Here is a 24,398-nt window from a genome sequence, read left to right as displayed (position 1 = left end):
TTTGCTTTTTATATAGATTTCATCACAGTGAAGTAGATTAATATAAAATGGGTTTCAATGTTATAAAATTATTAATCAGCCTATCATTATGATTGCTAAAATTGTGTGTTATGCTGAATTCTAAAGGTTTTTCGTGGTTAATGTAAAAGGTTTACGTGATTATGATGACTGTACATTTATAATTATTTACACAGTAGGCCTACAGCTCTACGGATTCATAATGTCCTCTCAAGGTTATTGCTCCTCCCATTCTTATCAATGGAACAGCCCGGCGCCGGAGCAAATAGACACAAACTAAAGTATTGGCTGCTTAACACAGGTCATCATGGCCTGATGAACAAACCACTTACTGCATATGGTTTCTTCAGAGGTGACGAGCTTCTGACCAATCATAATCTCTGATATCAATGGTATAACCTGATATCAGGTATAATAACCTGATCTATCTATCTATCTATCTATCTATCTATCTATCTATCTATCTATCTATCTATCTATCTATCTATCTATCTATCTATCTATGTCTGTCTGTCTGTCTGTCTGTCTGTCTGTCTATCTATCTGTTTGTCTCTATCTATCTATCTATCTATCTATCTATCTATCATCTTAGAAAAAGCAGTTTTACATACATTCTAAATTAGACATTTAAAGACAGTTTCTAAACATCAGACAGGAAATGTCTTAGAAAAATATTGCAGATGAGCAAACACTCTAAAAAAAATACATATTTCAGATGCAAGCCTTATATATCCATGATGTAGCCTATGAGGGGACCAAACAAACTGACCTCTAAAATGACTTTTTATAATGACTAATAATGATGATGATGTCATGTTGAATATTAAATATATATTTTGTAATGTGTATATTTTTACGAGTTATCTATGTGTATGTCTTTCTGTGTATGTGTGTGTGTGTGTGTGTGTGTGTAATGTGTGTGTGTGTGTGTGTGTGTGTGTGTGTGTGTGTGTGTGTGTGTGTGTGTGTGTGTGTGTGTGTGTGTGTGTGTGTCTATTGGTGTGCCAGGCGCAGCTCGATCATTGTTATTTCTGATATGAGTCTAGATGCGCAGGCAAACAGTTCATCTATGAGCTCCTCTCCCAGACCAGATCCTTTGAAAGGACTGTGAACACGCATATACTGCACTAGTACCTCGAAACCAATCGCGGCTTTACCAACTGTGGGATCAGCACTAGGAATCCGCTAAGCGTTTATTTTCCTGTCCAGTCTCAAGCGCGCGCTCGATTTCCAGTCAGAAGATCTCCCGGCGAGAGGAAAGTGGATTCTACCAGTTTAAACAAGGTGAAAACACTACAAAACAATGTGGAGATCTCTCCTGCTTCTCACCTGTCCTCTGCTGATGTCTTTCTGCGGTGGCGTGTGTTTCGAGTGTCCTGAGATCTGCAGATGTTCTCAGAAGAGCATCACCTGTAACAGCGCGACAGAAAACATGAAGAGCAGAACTCACAGACTGTAAGCATGCATCTCTTCATCGTTTATGTCACTTATAACTATAGACGTTAAAGTGATACTTAAAGTGGCACTTTCATTAACTCACTACACTTAACATTTCAGTGTATAGTAAGCTATTGGAGACCGGGATAAGTTGTCACATATGGTGTAGGGTGAATTCAGGTTGATTTGGACACTTTTTTCCATTGAAATAACTGGGAAAAAAATTTCTCAGCCGACCTGAATTCACCCCATCTGTATTTATTTCCATATTAATCTGGTTTGGGCAGGCTGTCACGTAATAAATTGGTGGCAAGTTGTCTCATGTGCTTGATATATTGTTTTTTTATACAATTCATCAGCCAAAACAATGGATTCATATTTCTGTACGGTATGTGTGTTTTTGCTGTAAAGTATTATAGATATGGATATGTTACGTAAGAACATGACTCAAATCAGAATAAAAAAAAAAAAGCAGATTCTCATAATGACAACTTACTCCATATAATGTGAGCTGTATTTAGACAATGATGGTGGTGTGTGTGTGTGTGTGTGTATATACAGTATGTCAAGACTTTAAGGTTTGTGCATGTCTGCCTCAGAAATTGACACATTCTCTGAAGTAAAAATCTATAATTATAAAATAGTATAATAAAAGCATTTCAAAAGCAGTTGCACATCAAGTATAGTACATGATGTTCATTTCTTAGTGGTCATTAAAATAATTAATTGCTTATTAATACGACTAATAGGGACTGAGAAATAACCCTGAATAGACTGTCAGCAGTGATTCACTGTGATAATAAACCTCTTAAATATTATGTACATGACAACATAAACCACACACCGTGTCTCACACACCCAAATCTCTCAAGTTACCAAGTCATCTTAATTGTTTCATAATTATGTTTGCATGTTAGTACAGAATGTTAAATATGAAAAGGGGACACCTACAACATTTTATTTTAATGTGTGATTTGGAGTGCCATTACCTCTTCTCATAGGACGAAGGGAGTGTGTTTGGGTTTGTGCTGCGTTCAATTTATTGTCTTCTCATTGTGTGGACGTCTAACGACCGACACATAACAACAGCCCATGTGATGGATGTCAAGTCACCTTTATTTATATAGCGCTTTTTACAATACAGATATCAAAGCAGCTTCACAGTGATAACATGAAAATAATACAACAAAGTTTGTTTCTAGAAGTAAATTGCGTCATGGTCCACCTTAAGTAAGGCAGATCAGTAATATTGTTGAATATTAAATGTCCCCAACTAAGCAAGCCAAAAGCCAAGGCAACAGTGGCAAGGAACCAAAACTCCATCAGTGACAGAATGGAGAAAAAAACCTTGGGAGAAACCAGGCTCAGATGCTCAGTTCTCTGGCCAACGAACGAACAGTGTATGATTATGACTCAGGCAGCATTACAGGTCAGAAGTCAGATTGGATCAGAACATTCAGAGTATTTATCCAGTTCCGTCTGGTTGAAGATCGGAGTCATCACACCGGTATGGAAACGAGTTTGTTGAGGATCAGTCGTGTCCATGAGGCCTTCACAGGGCTGATGAGGCTGGCACTTCAGGGATGCGTCGTGGACGTGTCCAGGTGCAGGTCCACCATCTGATCTGGACACGGCCCAGATCCGGCTGACTTCAGTAAACCTCGGAATAAACAAATACTAACATTAGCGTAGATGCCATTCTTCTTATGATGTAACGAGTACTTCAGGTGTTATAGGAAGTGTCCCCGGTTCCGGCTGACCTAATCTATGCAGCCTAATAATCATTTAACTGATTTGAATAATAGAAATGTATAATGTTCTATATGAATGCCAGGTAAAAGAGATGCGTTTTAGTCTAGATTTAAACTGACAGAGTGTGTCTGCTTCCCGGACAATGTTAGGAAGACTGTTCCAGAGTTTAGGTGCTAAATAGGAGAAGGATCTACCGTCTGCAGTCGGTAGACTATAATGCGTTAAGAACTCGCTCAAGTACTGGGGAGCTAAACCATTTAGTGCTTTGTAAGTAATCAGCAATATTTTAAAATGTGTACGATGTTTAATAGGAAGCCAAATGCAGTGTTGACAGAACTAATACGGTCATACTTTCTGGTTCTAGTGAGAACTCGAGCTGCTGCGTTTTGGACCTTTGTTTATTAAGCGTGCAGGGCAACCACCCATAATAGCATTACAATAATCTAGCCTTGAGGTCATGAACGCATGAACTAACTGTTCTGCATTTTTCATTGAAAGCATATGTCATAATTTAGATATATTTTTAAGATGGAAGAATGCGGTTTTACAGATGCTAGAAACGTGGCTTTCAAATGAAAGATTGGTATCAAAGAGCTCACCCAGGTTCCTAACCGACGACGAAGACTTGACAGAGCAGCCATCAAGTGTTAGACAGTATTCTAGGTTAATATGTGCAGAGGTTTTTTGCCCAATAATTAGAAAACTCTGTTTTTTCAGAATTAAGTAGTAGGAAATTACTAGTCATACAAATCAGCTATGCATTCCGTTAATTTTGTGAATTGGTGCATTTCGTCGGGGTGCGAAGACATATACAGCTGAGTATCATCAGCATAACAGTGAAAACTAATGCCATGCTTCCTAATGATATCTCCCAAGGGTAGCATGTACAGGGTGAACAGCAACGGTCCTAGTACTGAGCCTTGTGGTACACCATACTGAACTTTTGATCGATATGACATCTCTTCATTTACTGCTACAAACTGATAACGGTCTGATTTGAACCATGCTAGGGCAATTCCACTAATGCCAACATAATTTTCGAGTCTATTCAAAAGAATGTTGTGGTCGATGGTATCAAATGCAGCACTAAGATCGAGTAACACTAATAGAGAGATACAACTACGATCAGATGATAAGAGCAAATCATTTGTGACTCTAATGAGAACAGTCTCAGTACTATGATATGGTCCAAATCCTGACTGGAAATCTTTGCAGAAACCATTTCTTTCTAAAAAAGGGTTTCTAATTGACAGAGAAGGTAGATTCGAGATCGGCCTGTAATTGACTAATTCTCTTGGATCAAGTTGCGTTTTTTTAATAAGAGGTTTAATAATAGCCAGCTTCGGTACATATTCTAGTGACAAAGATGAATTAATGATATTAAGAAGAGGATCTATGACCTCTGGAAGCATCCCTTTCAATAGCTTAGTCGGTATGGGGTCTAACATACATGTTGTTGATTTAGATGATTTAACGAGTTTAGACAATTCTTCCTCTCCTGTAGCAATTAATTAATTATTTTTTTCCTCAGGGAGACTGCAATGCAATGGATGTGCTTATATTATGGTTCTGTTTCATAAATAACCATCCCAAATATAGTCTAAACACATTTGACCCATTTAGTTATCTGAATAGTAAATAATTAGTTATCTATAGATACCCATTTATTATCTACAAAATGTACAAATAACAAGTCTGAATGGTCCCATGTGGTGTTTAGACAAATATTAATACTGTATGCATTATATGATCAGTGGCCCAAAAATGATTTGCACACATAAGTCTCAAATAAAAACTGTCTCAATTTGTATTGTATTTGCTGAATTATAAGTTTTTAGTTATTATGGCAAACCTCTATCATGACTAATGTGAGGGTTAGCTACATTTTGCTCCCAAACTATATTTATTCACAAAAGCATATTGGTTTCAGTTGGATAAAAAGCAAGATCACATCACTCTTTGATGTATCATTGTTCTCTCTACTTGTCAATTGATAAGAAACTAAATATATTTAAATTTTATTTAGTGCATTTTGAATAAACATTGTGTTAAGTAAGTGTTAGTCTCATTGGCTGCCTGTAATTATATTGTTTTATGCATAATATTTGATTCTACCCACCCTCCCTTTAAGGCAAGTCTGTTCCCTCGGCTATTAAGAAAATAGAGAAACATGCATGCAACTACATCTCCATCTGCTTTAACGAGGAAAGACTGAAATCTCTAGAACTATAATTGCTATAATTGCATTTTAAAAATGTTTCAAATCAGCAATAAATTCTGACAACAAATATATCATAAACACAGTAGTGGCCAAAAGTGATGTCAATTGACATCTTTATTCTTCACCCTTTATTCAGATATTATAAAAGATTTGTTAAAGATTTTGCAATCACATTATGTTATGCTTGGAGACAATTGTTTTATTTGTGTTAATAACACATCATTTTTGGTCAGGCTGTCATACAAAGAAATTATGAACACATGCAATAACGAGAGAGAACAGACAAAATATTAATAACTGATTATGTTATAGTCAATGTATGCTTTATGCATTTTTTTTATTTTAAGAGTATGCATGTGTGAATAAAACCTGTAATTAAGCAGCTGTAATTTGCCTTTTTTGTCAAATACTTTTGTCATATGAATACCAAGTTTAGTATTTTTGCTCTTTCCTCATATTTAGAATATTTATAAAGTATAAAATATATGGTAATTTAAAACAAATATCCCCTCCTGACATTGCTTACTTTCACAAATAACACTAAAAAACTTCATTTCCAGGCTGTTCCAGCTAATGCAAGTTTAAAAAAGGCCTATATCAAACCGATGACAGACTCCTTCCTGCAATTTCTCCCATTTCGTTTTCTAGCTCAAGCCAGCATGCTAGAATGATCACAATAACCTTTTGTAGTTTATTTTTGCTCTGAATACGTTAACAGATCTGTTATCAGCTGTTAGTCCTGCTAAGGAGCAGTTGTGATGCAATACTCATTATATATTCTCATTATAGTCCAGCTTACACATGTCACCTCTACCTTCTCTGAAAAAAGCAATGGGGGAGTTGTTGACTTGTGACAAGCTTGAGAAAAGTAATATCCGAAGTAGACAGGTCAAGTGGTTTTGTCTGACTGACGCCATCATCACACCCACTGAGCTGAAAGTGTTCATAGAGTTGTCCTTGAGGCCTTGAAATCATCTTCTTCCTCTTCTGAAACCTTGAGCCCTGATAAGAGTTGCATGCAATCAGGGACATGAGATAAATGAATAATGTCCTTAAAAATATGTGATCACACACCCACTTCATTACTACCTTAAAAAAAAAAAGTTGTATCAATTGTTTATGTTCCACATTCCACTGGGTTTTATGAGACAAATATGAGGCAAACATAATTGACACAGTTTTGGATCTGTCATAGTGTAATTATTTTTTACAGTGGCTCAAAAAATTATTTGGATACCCAAGACACTCAAAAATGTCATTACGCTAGTTAAAATACATTAGGTATAATATTTTCACATTTAAAAAAATAAAAATATTTACTAATATTTTATTTTATAATATTAATTATTATTTAAAATAATTTAAATTAATAATGATACTACTACTAATAATAATTATCCTTATTATTATTTTGAATTTACTTCAGTCCATTTAAACCAGACTCTTATTTTGGCAGTGAACCAAAGACAGTCTCAAAAACACGGTTTGAAATCGCTGGTGTTTCTGACGTCACAAACTACCTTGTAACCAATCAGATCAACGTGTGATCGTCAACCAGTGGATCTCTGAGTTGGTGTGAGTGAGTGGAGGCGGGGCTCATTTGCATATTCATAGAACTGCATATACTAAATGAGGCAAAATACAGTGGGTACGGAAAGTATTCAGACCCCCTTAAATTTTTCACTCTTTGTTATATTGCAGCCATTTGCTAAAATCATTTAAGTTCTTTTTTTTTTTCCTCATTATTGTACACACAGCACCCCATATTGACAGAAAAACACAGAATTGTTGACATTTTTGCACACTTATTAAAAAAGAAAAACTGAAATATCACATGGTCCTAAGTATTCAGACCCTTTGCTCAGTATTTAGTAGAAGCACCCTTTTGATCTAATACAGCCATGAGTCTTTTTGGGAAAGATGCAACAAGTTTTTCACACCTGGATTTGGGTATCCTCTGCCATTCCTCCTTGCAGATCCTCTCCAGTTCTGTCAGGTTGGATGGTAAACGTTGGTGGACAGCCATTTTCAGGTCTCTCCAGAGATGCTCAATTTGGTTTAAGTCAGGGCTCTGGCTGGGCCATTCAAGAACAGTCACAGAGTTGTTGTGAAGCCACTCCTTCGTTATTTTAGCTGTGTGCTTAGGGTCATTGTCTTGTTGGAAGGTGAACCTTCAGCCCAGTCTGAGGTCCAGAGCACTCTCGGAGAAGGAAGCCCCGACTGGTGGATGGCTGCAGTGATGGTTGACTTACTACAACTTTCTCCCATCTCCCGACTGCATCTCTGGAGCTCAGCCACAGTGATCTTTGGGCTCTTCTCCCCCGATAGCTCAGTTTGGCCGGACGGCCAGCTCTAGGAAGGGTTCTGGTCATCCAAAACGTCTTCCATTTAAGGATTATGGAGGCCACTGTGCTCTTAGGAACGTTAAGTGCGGCAGAAATTTTTTTGTAACCTTGGCCAGATCTGTGCCTTGCCACAATTCTGTCTCTGAGCTCTTCAGGCAGTTCCTTTGACCTCATGATTCTCATTTGCTCTGACATGGACTGTGAGCTGTAAGCTCTTATATAGACAGGTGTGTGGCTTTCCTAATCAAGTCCAATCAGTATAATCAAACACAGCTGGACTCAAATGAAGGTGTAGAACCATCTCAAGGATGATCAGAAGAAATGGACAGCACCTGAGTTAAATATATGAGTGTCAACAGCAAAGTGTCTGAATACTTAGGACCATGTGATATTTCAGTTTTTCTTTTTTAATAAATGTGCAAAAATGTCAACAATTCTGTGTTTTTCTGTCGATGTGGGGTGCTGTGTGTACAATAATGAGGAAATAAACTTAAATGATTTTAGCAAATGGCTGCAATATAACAAAGAGTGAACAATTTAAGGGGGTCTGAATACTTTCCGTACCCACTGTACATTCAAGCTATTTTAAGGCATGAAGAATTTATTTTCAAGGAAAAAACTTTTAAAAATGCCATTTTGGTGATCAAAGATGAGTTTAAAGGGATAAAATGATTGACTACAGGGGGACTTTAAGAACTTTTTCTATTTTTAAGGAGTTTGTTTAGATCCTTCCTTCGAAAATACTATTAAATATCAAAACAAATGGCATTTAATAATTAGCATTCTTTTCAGGATAAATGAATAAATCAAAATTCATACTTTTTTAGCACTTAAACATTCTGTGAGGCTTCTGTAAGCATGTCCAGAAGACTAATTTCTAGTATGATCCATGATGTGAGCTTTGGAAAGGGAAGACTAGGAACTCTGACAGCCTCCACTCCATCAACCGAACCGAGAGTCTTCGAGCGCTAACAAAGAGTCGGGCGGTGACTCCACACACACACATCATTAGACCTGCACTGCAAGAGATGAATCAAGCAGCACTTCACCATTACAAACTCTGAGAGCACCGTGACCTTCCCTCAAAAACAACACCAAGTGATAATTATCCGAGTGCAAAGGTTCCAAACTCTTAAATGAAACACGGCCCAGACATGCGAGACATAATGTGATGTAATTACTTGCAATTTGCATGGTCATTTTTAGCAGTGCATTGGAAAACTTGATTGTTGTTTTGATAATTAAGGAGGAAATTAATGTTGCTGAAAAAAACAGTACAAACAGGGACACAAAATACTTCCTCATTCATATTCAAAATGCCATAAAATGGACTAACGCAACTTGAATTTGGAATAGCAGCACACTACTCTTTTTTTTTGTATAACGATATGACAGATATAGAAAGAGTGGCACAGTACTATTCTGAATATTGTGATTTTACAGGGTTAAATGAAGGTCACATTTGTCTCAGAGTGGAAGTGCTTTGCTGACGTAAAACTTCTTATCAAACATTTTAACCTAATTTTCCACAGAATATTAATTTGTTCCAGGATGCATGAAAATGTTTTAAGTAACACATTTAAGGTTTTTACAAGAACATGTGATTTGCTAAGGTTTTCTGAATAGTTAATGCCATGTGGTTGCTCTTCAGGATGAGGGGTTTATTCAAATTTATTCACATTGTGCAATTATTATTCATTCATCCTGTGCATCTCAATTTCAGAGTTCTGAAATACATCTCTCTGAGAACCATCAGCAGTCGCAGTTTCGACCGCCTGAAAGGAGTAAAATCAATGTGAGTACTAGGCTAGTCATTGTTTTTTTTATTATGACAGATAACCAGATGTTTAGCATTTGCACTGAAGGAAAATGCCATCCACCATCACTGCCCTCCGAGCCAGCAGGCTCATCTCCACATCATGTGATCTGTGAAGAGAATATTTGATGTTCACTCCCTTTTTCAGAACGCACAGGAGCTTTCAATGCCAATTTTTCTCCTGCAAGCTCTTTGAAAAAGCTCAGGACATCCAAGTTAGGAGGAACAGTTTGAACGCTTGCACAGAATAGATTATTCTTTGGCTGAATAGCGAGCATTAAAAGGAGCAGTATTTTATCAATTCCAGTTATAATATCACACAATATCAAAGTATCTTTCTCTCTTGGGATTGAATTTTTGTGCCAAAAAGAAGCATCTCTTTCCCTAGGAAAGGCCTTAAAAAGGTGTTTGGATTATATGTGGGTTACAATGAAAAACTCATACTAACCTTTATAAATCTTTTTAAGTCTAAAATGCAAAACTTTATAATGAAGCCACAACCTGAATTAGAATGTAAACAAATGCAATGCAATTAGACATAGTTACATAAATGAACATAACAGATATTATAGTGAAAACTGTTTTATTTTTATTAGAAAGTAGATGTTATTTATGTTGCTTTTTGTAAATTTTTTTAAGTGAATATTTTATGAACATTAATATATATATATATCAGAATAGACAAGACAAGAGTTCCAGACAGTTATCAGGAGGTTTGTGTTATTCCTTCTCAATGAAATTCATATTTTTGTTATTATTGTATATATTATTATGATTGTACCGTTCAAAAGTCTGTGGTTGGTATGATAAAAAAAAAAGAAATTGATACTTTATTCAGCAAGCATGCATTCAATTAATCAAATGTGACAGTAAAGATTTTAATTGTTTCTATTTCAACATTAATAAGAAGAAATGTTGATATTATACATTTCAAATTATATTCAAAGATGTACATGCTCTGTAAGCTTCATCCATCCAAGTTTCTGATGGTGCACGATTCATTTATTCAGTTTTATAAGCACAAATAAATGCATAAAATTGTGTATTTTGCGACACATTTCACCTCTCATTTTCATTCACTTGTTGTTGTTTTTTCACCCAGAGAAATCTCCCAGAGCATATCATTGGAAACCATCGAGACAGAAGCATTCAACACTCTTCTGAATGTCTCGGAAATGTAAGAAACCACTCAAGGAACATTGAAAGTGATAATTTACTCGATTTGCGTGCATTTCTTAATGACTGTATTTAATTACTGTCCGTGACTACTGGAACAGAATCTTCTCTGACAGAGTCTTTTCATTGTAATGTGTCATTTGTTTATGATTTATAATGCAAGAATTTGTGTCACAGCTCAATCCAGAACACGCGGAGTCTCGTTCACATCCACCAGCGGGCGTTCAACCACCTTCCCAAGCTGAGATACCTGTAAGCAGCACATAATCCCTGTTTTCCTACAGCAATCACATTTTAATTGACATAAATCAGAAATTAATATTCTTAAAACCCAAGGAGTTAACATAACTCAGACCAGTTCAGAAAACCGATTGCCTTAAACCATTTAAGTTAAAAAAAAACTAGTACTGTACGTATTCCAGTTGATTCCACATAATAATTTTAAATTAAACTATAAATCCAATTTAAAGTCCCCCTGTGGTGAAAATCCAGCTTTTAATGTTGTTTGTGTGTCTATGTGGTGTTTTTAATATACTTTAAGACAAACCATGTGTAAATTCATAAGTCGACACCATTGCTGACTATTTTCTCCTTAAAACTGCAGTGAACCAAAGACACGTTTTGAAATCGCATGACATGTGGACTTAATAAATCCTTGTCTTGAGCAAAATAAGAAAGCTGACATTCAGTACAATCTGTATCTTTTATTTAGAATACATACAAATGTCATTACATCTTTAGTTTGTCAAGAGATTTAAAGCACCGTTTTTGAAGAGTGCGCATGTGCGAACGTGCTCTACTATGTAAGAACGAGCCTGTGATTGAATCTGGAAATAAAGCAAAATAACTGAGAAAGATGAGAAATAGTCCTCAGATGCCATGTTTGTAATTTATAGCAAAACATCTAGAGTTAATTTGATCTCAAACAGATTCATTAAAGAAAGTTATTACTCCACCACCTGCGGGACGCGATATTTTTTTTCCCAGGATGGTAGGGGAAGACTCATGAATATTCATTAGGGTAGTCATCCCTGATTGGTCTTAACCCCAGTGACGGGTAGGTTTAGGGCGGGGTTAGGAGTAGGTCATCAGACCCCCAGTGGCGGGTAGGTTTAGGGGTGGGGTTAGGGGGTAGGTCATCAGACCAATCAGGGATGACTTCCCTAATGAATATTCATGAATCTTCCCCTACCATCCTGGGAAAAAAAATATCGCCTGCGGGACATCATTACCAACGCGGTTGAACGACCACTTTGCGACAATACGGTTTCGGGAAACAGTCGTGACTGGCTAGTTGATTTCTTCAACGATGCATCGTACTATATAGTGAACCAGCGAGTTACGTCGTTGTACGGGAAACGCACCCCAGATCAACGTGTGATCGTCAACGAGTGGATCTCTGAGCTGGCGTGAGTGAGTGGAGGCGGGGCTCATTTGCATATTCATTGAACCTCGTATACTAAATAAGGCAAGGGAGTAGAGTTACATTCAAGGCATGACAGATTTTTTTTTTTTTTAAGGAAAAAACGTTTAAATATGTAATTTTGGTGATCAAAGATGAGTTTTAAAGGATAAAATGATTGACTACAGGGGGACTTTAAATACTTTGTGTAGCTGAAACTTTGTTAAATTGCATAAAGTAGTAGGTCATCCAGGTACTTACCAGGTCCCGGATTCATGTAGACGATACACTGATTCACGAAATTGGGAGATGATTGAGACGCACCAGTGTATTTTTGGTTTCTTGCACAGGTAAAGACCCAATTCCCTTTTGCTTTGTATTTCCACAGGAGCATTTCCAACACTGGCATAAGTGTATTCCCTGACCTGACCTCCATCTTCTCCCTGGAGCCCTATTTCATACTGTGAGTTTACCCTGTGGATTCATCTGTTTGAGAGATGGTGTAACAAAGGAGTGAAAGTAATAGTGAAGCTATAATTTAACTGTCTGCTATCCTTCTCAAGCTGACAGGAAATTAGGTGCTATGAAATTGACAGATATATATACAGACTCTTCAGAGACATATGAGTCAGAACACTGGATAAGAAAAGCACAGATGTATTCCATTAGGAGACTGATATGTTTTTGTCCATGAGTTTTGGTTTTGCAGCGAAGTGTCTTAATGTTTCTTGTTCTTTTTTAGGGATATTTGTGATAACCTCAACCTGCGTTCAGTCCCACCAAATGCTTTCAGCGGAATGACGAGTGAATTCACCACAATGTTAGTATCTCACACTATGGCATCTTGTTATGATTCAGGGCTGTTATCCCCACAAACTTTTTTTGTCAGCCGAACCTCTTTGACCTAAAATATTTGCTTAAAGCGCCACCTGAAATTTTTATTGTCTTCTGATGTTGGTAAATGGTCACATGACATACAGGTACTCTACTGTTTAAAGGTTTGGGGTCAGTAAGGATTTTTTTTTAAAAGAAATTAATACTTTTATTTAGCAAGGATGCATTAAAATCAAAAGTGACAGTAAAGACATTTATAATGTTACAAAAATTTATATTTCTAATAAATGCTGTTCTTTTGAAATTTCTCTACATCCAATATCAAAATCCTGAGAAAATGGTTTCCACAAAAATATAACTCTTTAAAGGGGTGGTTGAATATGATTTCACTTTTCTAACTTTAGTTAGTGTGTAATGTTGCTGTTTGAGCATAAACAACATCTGCAAAGTTACGACGCTCAAAGTTCAAAGCAAAGGGAGATATTTGCTTTTAAAGAAATCGCTTTTTAAGGACTACAACAAACGGCTGGTAGAGACTACACCACATTCCTCCCGGGTTAGTGACATCACTAACCCTAACATTTACATAAACCCCCGGGAACGTGATTTATAGATTATCAAGACAGAATATGCTAATCAACGACTAGAAGATAACTTACACATAAACTACATAAATTCATCAACTAACCATTCAGAAATGTCCTGTTGCTTCTACATGTTGTCACTTCTTCTTGAGTCTCTCCATCATTGTCTGACTTCGGTTTGAACATAAAAGGCTAAAAGTTTTAGAAATTTTCAGTGCATGTCTGTGTGAAGTAAAAGGACACGAGCTGTCGAAGCTCCGCCCCCTGTGCCGGGAGCAGCAGCTCATTTACATTTAAAGCGACAGACACAAAACGGTGCGTTTTTGCTCACCCTCAAAAAGTGACAGTTTTAACATGCTATATAAAAATATCTGTGGGGTATTTTGAGCTAAAACTTCACATACACACTCTGGGGACATCAGAGACTTATTTTACATCTTGTGAAAAGGGCATTATACCACCCCTTTAACATTGATAATAAGAAGAAATGTGTCTTGAGTGGCAAATTCATGTGACATCATGTGACACTGACAATAGATTTAGTCAACTAAAATCTAACAGTCAGTAAATAAAAAAAACAAAAATAAGAACAAATAAAGATACAGATGAAATAAACAGTGTTTTAGGTTGTCAGGTATATTCGGGTAAGAAATACAAGAGAAATTGAATAAAGTAATCAGAGCTAAAATAACAGTGCATAGTCTTTCTTGGATAAACCTTTATTAAAGCTACTAAAGTTACTCAGTCAAGAGCAGTGAGTGATTTTATCTTTGTCTTTTGTTGTCTGAAATAACATTAAGGACTCAGACAGAAGCAGGTTTAGGCGTAATGGACTGTGTTTAAATGGAAACTCGCCAAAACGGGCAGTTCGATATTTTTTGTGTGTCTATTTGTCCTTGTAAATGCATGATAAACTTTTTGTCAATTTCTTCAACTGTCCTGGCCATTGTGCGGTCCTCATTGTCGAGCCCTTGTATTGTACATTTGTTTGTGTTTTGCCAGAGATTGTCTTGTTTTCCTTGACATCAAGATAAGACATGAGAGTGTATGCTTTTTTAACCCGCTGGATCGATCAGTACGTTACCATTAAAATGTGCACATCTAACCTCCCTACCACGCAAAGAGATTAACTGTGACTAAAACTTTTCCCAAATCGTCCCTTTTTCACTGTTTTCCACCATCTGACCCTAAGCAATAACAGGACTCTTTGCAGATGATTTAAAGGCACTGTCTGTGCAACTCTTATTTGTGAGCTGTGAGTACACTGTGACCCCTATAACAAACAAGTTCAACAAAACAAGGAATATTTTATTGGTGTACAAAAGCAAGAAAGATCGAAATCTGATGGGGCTACAGGCCTAATATAGTTGAATGACGGTCAGTTTTCTTAGATCATAGTGTTATTAATCAAATCTTGCTTAGTCTACGTAAGTGTATAAGACATGCAACCTTCAATCTCTGTATCTGAATGCAAACAAGATAGCACAGCCTTTAATCACAAACACTTACTGAAGCACACAAACTTTTACATATATACATTTTAAACCAAAAATGTTGTACTTGAAATAATATTCAATACAACTGTGATAAATACCATAGTATTTGGATGAAATGTAAGTCATTATCTGCTAATAAATGTTTCTCTTTCTCTCTCTCTCTCTCTTTTCAGGAATCTCTTTAACAATGGATTTCAAGAAATAGAAAGCCATGCATTTAATGGAACTATAATAGATAAACTGTAAATATTGACAAATTATAAATACACTAATACCTATTCAGTATACTACGGTATGAGTGCTGTATTATCACGGTGTAATCTGTTTGTTTTGCAGAGTATTAAAGAACAACAGACATCTGCGTTCAATCCACGAAGACGCTTTTAAAAAAGCATTTGGCCCCACTACGCTGTAAGTGATACAACAGTGAAATACTGCTGCCTTTCTCTCGCGAATTCTGTCTCTTTACTTCACTGTTTCACCGTTCATCTTCTCTGGAGTGAACGCTTTGTGTCAGGTCTTATCAGATCTGGGGTGCATTACCTTACTCTAGACTAGAGCTTTACCACACCTGCCTTTAGCTTGAACCTGAAGATCTTGATTGGCTGGTTTAGGTGGGATTGATTGCCGTATGAAGACTTGAGGAGCAGGTCATGACATGAGAAATCAAATTTGCCTTGATGTTTTCACATATAAGGGCGTTATATGTAAAAAGGTCAATAGCGAACCACAATTCCTCATGGACAATTTCCTAAAAAATGTAATATAGCGAGCGGGCGGGGGCGCCGTGAGCGCTGAGCGAGCAGGTACGAGTAGTGAGTTGTCATCGAAAAAGATGGTTAAAATTAAAAATAGAAAAAGAAAGAGGGAAAAGGAGATGGCATGTCAATGGATGCGACCGCAGCTAAAATAAGTGGATGGTGAAAGGCAACAGGTAGGATTTAAAGTGTGACGTTTGTGCTTGGAGGCTTGCACATATTCATGTTAACACACATGCCAAAATTGTTGCTGCATACCCCTCTGACACTGGGTAGTTGTGCCCCTGACAATAGGGAAGAAAAGACTAGCGCAACTTCTGTTTCATACCAACTAGTAATGGGTCGGTCATGATTTTATACCTGTATTTATTTATTTACTTTTCTTTCCTTGCACCCCCTCTAAAATGGTTAAAGAATGTTTGTTTTGTTTGTTGTTATTGTATGTGATATATATATATACACACATGGACATTTATGATGGAGATATGATTGGAAAAGTGTATATTTTGTAATAGGCATTTTATTGTTCCCTATTTGGTTTTGTAAATTGATATTGTTCAATAAAAAATTTAATTAAATAAAAGACAATTTTGGACTGGAACGCAGCCTAATGCCAGAGCCCGTCTACGGAGAGCCTGGCCACTCCCTATTAAGTCCTATTGGACCGAATTTTGGTTGTAGTTGCACCAGAGTTCCACTGGGGGCGATCGCCCATGAGTGCAAAATGAATGGGAGTCTATGGGGCTAGACGGACAAATTTGTCTCTTTCACCCGATTGCCGTTGAGAAATCTCAGATTTGATTGTAGGTTTTGCAAGTTCAACATGGGTTATAGGTCGAAAGTTGAATGAACGAGTACTTATGTCCTTTCGATTTCTTACAGGTTGAGTTGTTGTTGCCCATAACACGCTAGCATTCTGCTAATGAACGCTGATTGGTCAGTGAAGGACTGATTATGACCAGAGATACCGCTTGATGGCATCTATATATATGTGTGTGTGTGTGTATTTTCGGCGTGGTCTTTTAAAACAACAAAACAAAAACTCTTCTAGCACGTGTGTTTACCCGTGTCAGCTGTGTTGTCGATGCCTCAAGTGAAAAGAAAGTGCAGAGCGCGAAAGCACCAAAGTGACTGAAGGATTGCCGTAATCGATGTGTATGACGTCATTGACACTTTAAAAGACTTTTTAAAGCAAATAAGTGACTCTAAAAAATCGAACACCCAGCAATGTGTAATTTCTTTGCATCTCCGTTCGAATACAACATTCAAATTACTAGACAAAAAATGATATCCTGAGAAAAGTGGATTTTGAGGGGTATAGCGCCATAGACCTCCATTCATTCTGCACTCGTCCTGTGAGCACCCTCATATGGAACCAGAGTGGAACTGCAACCAGTTCAGAAGCCGGAAGTGTACTGAGAGTGAAAGTTCTCCCCTTATTAGACATTCTCTGCCTAAAGCCAACTTCAATTCAGCATTTCACTCTCTGTTGTTCACCAGGGATGTTTCGTCTACAGCATTGGAGACACTGCCCTCTCATGGTCTGGAGTCTGTGTTGCTGCTGGTGGCTCGCTCAGCGTTCGCTCTGAAGAGACTGCCTCCGCTGGCGGGACTGAAGAGCCTGAGAGAGGCACAGCTCACGTATCCCAGCCACTGCTGCGCTCTGCTCAGCTGGGACTCACACAGGTCAACATTTCAAATCAGTTTATGTGTCATGGTGGAGTAAAATATTCCTCTCATCTGATTCCATCGCCGTTTTGAATAAGAGCATCACTGGCACTTCTTCCTCAGAGAACGTCATAAAATTAAGCTCCGACTTGACATTTATCTCTGATATTATGATTCACTGTTCAGATTTAAAGCAGAGGATTGTCAGTGTAATTCAATTCCTTCATTTTCTGGTTTTCTTATAGGGAAAGCTCTGTTATTGCCGCATTGAGAAATGGATCATCAAACTGTGACGACAACAGCGAACTGGCTAAGTATGTATGGTTAGTCTGATGTATTAGTGACATGTACATGATTATAATCTTCTTTATAGATTCAGCAGGCCCATTAGAAAATGTATTTTCTAAATGAAATATTTTAAATATGTCAGCTGGTAACCAGCTAGCAACGAATAAGGGCAAATGGAGACTTCAAGACAAATAAAGTATTCTGCTTCTCATATTTTTTCATGAAAAAGAAAGAGATTTGTATCCTCTCGAGTCGTCAACAATGTCTCCAAATGTGCTCCGATTTGCCAGGATACCAAAGTCTGCAATCACGTCTGAGATCTCAATATGAACTTGGTATTCAGACCAAATTAACTGAGCTATGACATACAGTACTGTGCAAAAGTCAGGAAGGTTTCTTCGGGAGTCTTGGAGACGTTCCCGCAGTTCTTCTGGATTTAGTGTGTCTCAGTTTTTTCATGTAATCACAGACGGACTCGATGATGGTGAGATCAGATCATACCGGCTGTTGTCAGACTCCTTGTGCATACACAAATCTCACTGGATTATTACAATTAATGGCAAAATGAACATTTGGAAATGTAAACTGATATTTCCTTCTGACACACTACAGCAAAAGATACAAATAACTGGCTTAAAGGTGAACTAAGTAACTTTTTTACCTTAACTGAACAGCTTCGGAGTCATTGGAATGGTTATATTACTTATTTCGGGTTGAATGGTGGTCGTTTCGCACCCCCCCGGTGCCCGTGAGCGGAAAATTCGCACTTGCAACTTTGAGACGACGGGCCGCCGGCAGCCGCGGCAGGAAGTATCGCGTGATATCAGGTCTCGCGATGTAAACAATTGCTTTAAGTTTACGGCCAAAAGAAATCTGCTCAAATACTGTCATTATTGCGCTCCCTCACGCTGTCCGAACCCAAAGGAAGAAGACGTTTTAAAGAATGTCCCATCTGCTTTGATGTCATTGATCTACTAGCCTCTGGTGTCTGAGAATCACCAAAGAGTTTTTACAACAGTGTTGTCAAATATCTATTCCGAAGCTGTGGGGGGAGCTCTAGAGAGAAACCTGCGAGCAAAAAGCGAGAATACAGCGAAGAAATCCCGAAACTACTAAGTGCTGCTTTAAATAAAACAAAAAACTGGTTGAAAATACTACCATGCCTTAGACTTTTACACAGTACTGTATATCAGAAATGAAGTGATTGTTGCTATTTTTATAACTGTCAAATCATTTTTGATGAAATGTCTGTTACAGTTTTTCTGAATGTTTTTAGAAGATTCTAAAAATGGACTCCATTAAGTCTCCTAAGCTATAATACAAGCTTAACCTCTCTAATTTAATTTTTAGAAACTAATTAATATTTTATATTAATATTTTTAAGTTTTAGTCATTTTGTTGGGGTTTTGTCATTTTATTCGTCTATATAGTTTTTATTCTTTTTTTATTTAAGTTTGTTATTTTAGTCAGTTTAATTATTTAGTTAATTATTTAATTATTATTATTTAGCAAGTTAAACTAAATTAAAATGGTACCGATAATGGTAAACATTACTATTTTTTATGTTTTTGAAGGAGTCTCTTATGCTCATCAACCCTGCATTTATTTGATCAAAAATACAGAAAAAACAGTAATAATGTGAAATATTATTACAATTTAAAATAAATGTTTTCTATTTTAATATACTTTAAATTGTAATATATTCCAGTGATCAAAGCTGAATTTTCAGCATCATTACTGCAGTCTTCAGTGTCACATGATCCTTCATTTTATCATCAATGTTGGAAGCAGTGCTGCTTGATTTATTTTATAAAATGTGATACATTTTCAGAATTCTTTGATGAATAAAAAGTTACAAAAGAACAGAACATCAAAAAGAACATTATTTATTTAAAATATAAATATTTTGTAACAATATACACTACCGTTCAAAAGTTTAAGGTCAGTAGTTTTTTTTTCTTTTTTTAAAAAAAAATAAGAAGGAATTAATACTTTTATTCAGCAAAACAAGTTTTATATTGTTAGAAAAGATTTATATTTTGAATAAATGCTGTTCTTTTTATTTTTTTATTCATCAATGAATCCTGAAATAAAAATATCACAGGTTCCAAAAAAATATTAAGCTGTTTCCAACATTGATAATAACTGAGTATCAAATCAAAGGATCATGTGACACTGAAGACTGGAGTAATGATGCTGAAAATTCAGCTTTGATCACTGGAATATATTACACTTTAAAGTATATTAAAATAGAAAACATTTATTTTAAATTGTAATAATATTTCACAATATTACAGTTTTTTCTGTATTTTTTGAGCAGAAGAGACTTCTTTAAAAAACATTAAAAATAATACAGTTTCCAATCTTTTGACCGGTACTGTATATACACACATAACTCTACTTAGGCAAAGTGTAATATTGTGTAATATTTTCCCAATACTGTGACATTGACCATTTTCACCCCTGTGTCCTTTCCTCAGTCCATCTGAGAGCGATGATTCTCCAATGCTGGACGATCCTTTTGCATCCGACGTTGTTGGATCCACATCAGCTAAAGACACAATAGAGTTCTATTACCCCGATCTGGGCCCGTGTCAGCGCCGACCAGCCCTGCGGTGCATCCCCGAGGCGGACGCGTTCAACCCCTGCGAGGACATCGCCGGCTTCGGGTTCCTGCGAGTGGCCATCTGGTTCATCAACGTCCTCGCCATCGCCGGCAACCTCACGGTGTTGCTCGTGATATTCACGAGCCGCTGCAAACTGACCGTCCCGAGATTCCTCATGTGCCACCTGGCCTTCGCCGACCTCTGCATCGGTGTGTATCTCCTTATGATCGCGATCGTGGACCTCAGGACACGTGGACACTACAGTGAGCACGCTATTGAGTGGCAGACGGGAGTGGGATGCGGCATCGCCGGGTTTCTGTCCGTTTTCGGCGGCGAGTTGTCCGTCTACACGTTGTCTAGCATCACCGTCGAGCGCTGGCACACGATCACGCACGCTCTCCGACTGGAACGACGTCTGGGATTGAGCCACGCGTCTGCGATTATGATCGGCGGATGGTTGCTCTGTCTAGCATTGGCTCTGCTTCCCTTGATGAGCGTCAGCAGCTACAACAAGGTCAGCATGTGTTTGCCGATGGACATCGAGACTCTTTTATCCCATGCCTACGTTATGCTCCTGCTGCTTTTCAACGTCAGCGCTTTCCTGGTGATTTGCGGCTGCTACGTGTGCATTTACACGGCCGTCCGTAACCCGGAGTTCCCGGGACGCGCCGCGGACGCCAAGATCGCTAAGCGTATGGCAGTGCTAATCTTCACCGATTTCCTCTGCATGGCGCCCATCTCGTTTTTCGCCATTTCCGCGGCGTTCAAAGTCCCGCTCATCACGGTGACCAACTCTAAGATCCTCCTGGTGCTCTTCTACCCCATCAACTCGTGCGCGAACCCGTTCCTCTATGCCATCTTCACCAGGGCCTTCAGGAAAGATGCATGCGACCTGCTGAGCTCCATGGGCTGCTGCGAGAGCAAAGCTAGCTTGTATCGAATGAAGACGTATTGCTCGGAGAACATCAACCGAAGCAAAAGCAGCTCCAGCTCCAATGCGAACTCCAAAGCCCCCCGTGCCGTCATGTGGATGTCCAGCTTTCCTCATCTAACACCTCGACCGCAGGTGCAAAAGGTCTAGGGAAACGGGACACGTTCAGACTCGGCTAATGTAGACATGATTTTATTTTCTTGGTGTTCTGCCCATCTATCTTAGAGACTCGGGGAAGATGGTACCATTTTCAAGAGGACTCATTTTGCAGCTCATTTTCACTCAGTGACTTACAGTTCAGAAGACACACAGGTCTTTAGAGAGAGAATGAAACACCCAAAGAGGCTGTTGTTAGTGGGTAAATGCAGCAAAAAGCAGCATTATGTCACAATTTCTACAAGATCTGTCATTTTTTACAGATATTGATTGTGAGGAGGTGGCAAGCATCAGTCTGGGTTTAAGTCATTTTCAGTAACTCTTTGCATGCATTTTGGTGTCAGAATTAAACCTGATTGTTGCATGATTGCTGTAAAATAGTCAATGTAAGGCTTTTTAATGTGAAAAAGAGTTATTTTTTAAGTTATAAAACGTATTGCAATCACAACTTTAAATGTGTTTAATGTGTTAAAAGAACACATTCCAGAGCTGTTGTTTTACACCAGGGAAGAGAGCGCCACTTTGTGGACAAATCCAATTTTTGTTCTAAAAACATTACAAATGAAGGTCATTTTTATTATTATTATTATTACCATGTAGTATTTGAAATCAAATAAAATGAAGGCAAAATGTAATTGCAGTCTTTCATTATGTACTTGAATTCCTCGAACCCATATAGTATATTTGACTCAGGGATTATATTTGAGTCAGGTCATTTTTATTTGTATAGCCTAGACGAGCTTTATATAGCTTTAGCCTAGATTTATATTATAAAGCGCATTGAAGCACAGCATCGTTTCGCTAGATAACAACCTCTTCTTCAGCTGTGATCACGCGTACAGCTCGTTTAAACACTTCAGAGACTTTTGAAACTGCATTGATTTGGACTTAAAAACGATGGTAACCAATGAAGTCCATTGTTAGAAGAAAAATCCAGAAATGTTTTCCTCAAAAAACATAATTTTTCTCCCACTGAGGAAAAAAAGACATGGATATCTTTGGATGGCATTGGGGTGAGTAAATTATAAGGAAATTTTCATTTTGGGGTGAACTAATCCTTTAAGACACCATTTTAAATAGTTTAATTAGTTTGTTCGGACAGTTGCGTCACCTCACATTTAGGGGAGTTAAGATAACAAAACATAAAAAATAAAAAAACAGATAACAAAACATAAAATAATATGTTTAATGCTAAAAATGAATTCGAACTAAATACGTTTTTATAGAATAAAGTGATATGTCAAGAATGTATCAAATAATTAGGAAATATAAGGAAATATTATTATAAGGAAATAACGCACTTGGACACAAAAAATATGCAGGTCATCATTATGTCATAAAACAAAACACACACGAGTAGTGAATTTGTCAGGAGCGCGCATCCCAACCTGCTGGCGTGACGTCACGCGAGGGACCGCGCTCCTCCAGCGGGAGCGCGCGTGGAGTCTGCTACAATACATTCGTCACGGCGAAACACACACACATTCCTTCGTGAGTTTAATGACCCCGAGCAAACAGAAAAGAAGATGTTGTTTGATCTGCACATACTCTGCTTCGAGTGGATATTCGTCTGACACATTTATACGAGAGGAACGAGAAAAGGAACCGTTATGGTGTTTATTTCAGGCAAGAGTTTCTCAGCGATGTTGCGCTTTTTAACTCCACTGCTCGTCGGGTTGTTTTCACAGTCAGTGACAACTGGTAAGATGTGTGTTTTCCCTTAAGTTACTGTTTTCTCGTTGTGCATGCTTTAAAAGCAACTGAATCAACAACCTTAAAAAAGTTTATTGTTCCGAAAGTTTTAATAAAACTTGTGCATGTGTTGAGATGTGTCTGATTTGTTCCGTTTAAAATGGCATTTTGCTTTGTTTGTGTCATATGGAATCGATGTATGCGCAGGAGCTTTAAGTGGAATCATGTTGTTAACACTAAAAACTGCTTTTCTACATAAAAAAATAAAATAAAATAAAAAATAACTTTAGTTGTTTGTTTTAGTTGTTAATTGTGTGCTTTTGCAAAATGCTGGGTTATTTCAGCCCACAGTTCAGGGTAACGTTTAGAGGATTACACTGCTAAAATAATCTGCTCTAGTTTAATATTCTGGTCTGTTCATGTGATCAAAAAGATAAGATTTTACTGAAGCACTGGAATTATTTATTATACAGTACAGTTGTTGATGTTTATACCACGTTAAATGTCAAGAATAACATCTAAAAGACAAAATCAAAAGTGTATTATATGAATAGGTTTGATAAACTGACAAAAATATTATGATTCATATACAAAATTATATCCCAGGCTAACATTGATGCACTGAAGCAAAATGTTTGATATGTGGAAAATCTATATTCACTAAAAATGAGATTATGTATCAGTGCTCACTGGGATTGTGAAAACCAGTTTATAAGACTTGGAATTTTCTATAAAACCTGGACCTGTTTATAATATCTTTTAATAAACAAGTGGAAGTGCTTATAGTGTTAAAATTGAAATACCACTGCAGTAAAACGTGTTCATTCCACTCTAGAGTTTATTGACAAGCAATAGATTTCTATCACTAAATCATTGATCTACACAACAACAACTGATCATTTAATTGTGCATATGAATTGTGCAATACGAGTTGAATGTGTTGTACGAGATCTTTTTTTATCTAGTTTAATGAATCCTTTTGTAGTATATATATAAAGGGCTCTCTCAATAAGAGCTGCGTATGCTTCCTTTAATAACAGATTCCTTTAGAGAAAGAATTTCCCTTTGTTCCTAGAGAACAGGATACTGGTTTTCCACTGCGTTTCTGAAGCAATGCCAGAGCTGAGTCACATACCTAAATAACAAGGGTTTCCCTTACTGAACAGCAGTGCAGCTGAACCATGTACACCATATAGCATGGAATGATACATTTTGTTC

General features: G+C 37.3%; 2 protein-coding genes across 2 annotated transcripts in view; both read left to right on the top strand.

The window, feature by feature from the left end:
* Positions 1–1,259: 1,259 nt before the first annotated feature.
* Positions 1,260–22,044, top strand: lhcgr (luteinizing hormone/choriogonadotropin receptor). The gene is made up of 11 exons (XM_084390538.1): positions 1,260–1,473; positions 9,497–9,568; positions 10,692–10,766; positions 10,943–11,017; positions 12,556–12,630; positions 12,910–12,987; positions 15,255–15,323; positions 15,418–15,492; positions 17,340–17,525; positions 17,753–17,821; positions 20,288–22,044. The coding sequence occupies exons 1-11, from the start codon at positions 1,322–1,324 to the stop codon at positions 21,480–21,482; spliced, it is 2,121 nt and encodes a 706-aa protein (XP_084246664.1). The 5' UTR covers positions 1,260–1,321; the 3' UTR covers positions 21,483–22,044.
* Positions 22,045–22,858: 814 nt separating this feature from the next.
* mertka (c-mer proto-oncogene tyrosine kinase a) overlaps positions 22,859–24,398 on the top strand; it is a 42,241-nt gene continuing 40,701 nt past the window's right edge. The window contains exon 1 of the mRNA XM_084390535.1: positions 22,859–23,189. Coding sequence (XP_084246661.1) covers positions 23,099–23,189 — 91 coding nt within the window. The 5' untranslated portion in view covers positions 22,859–23,098. The remainder of the gene's footprint in view (positions 23,190–24,398) is intronic.

Source organism: Rutilus rutilus (assembly GCF_951802725.1).
Source record: "Rutilus rutilus genome assembly, chromosome: 20".
Taxonomy (NCBI): Eukaryota; Metazoa; Chordata; class Actinopteri; order Cypriniformes; family Leuciscidae; genus Rutilus; species Rutilus rutilus.
Note: the sequence above shows the minus strand (reverse complement) of the source record. Positions and strands in the feature narration are given on the sequence as shown.

Coding starts and splice junctions, on each gene's coding strand:
- lhcgr (XM_084390538.1), top strand. CDS start 1,322: ATGTGGAGATCTCTCCTGCTTCTCACCTGTCCTCTGCTGATGTCTTTC. Junction 1,474..9,496: donor AAGAGCAGAACTCACAGACT/GTAAGCATGCAT, acceptor TCTCAATTTCAG/AGTTCTGAAATACATCTCTC. Junction 15,493..17,339: donor GCATTTGGCCCCACTACGCT/GTAAGTGATACA, acceptor GTTGTTCACCAG/GGATGTTTCGTCTACAGCAT.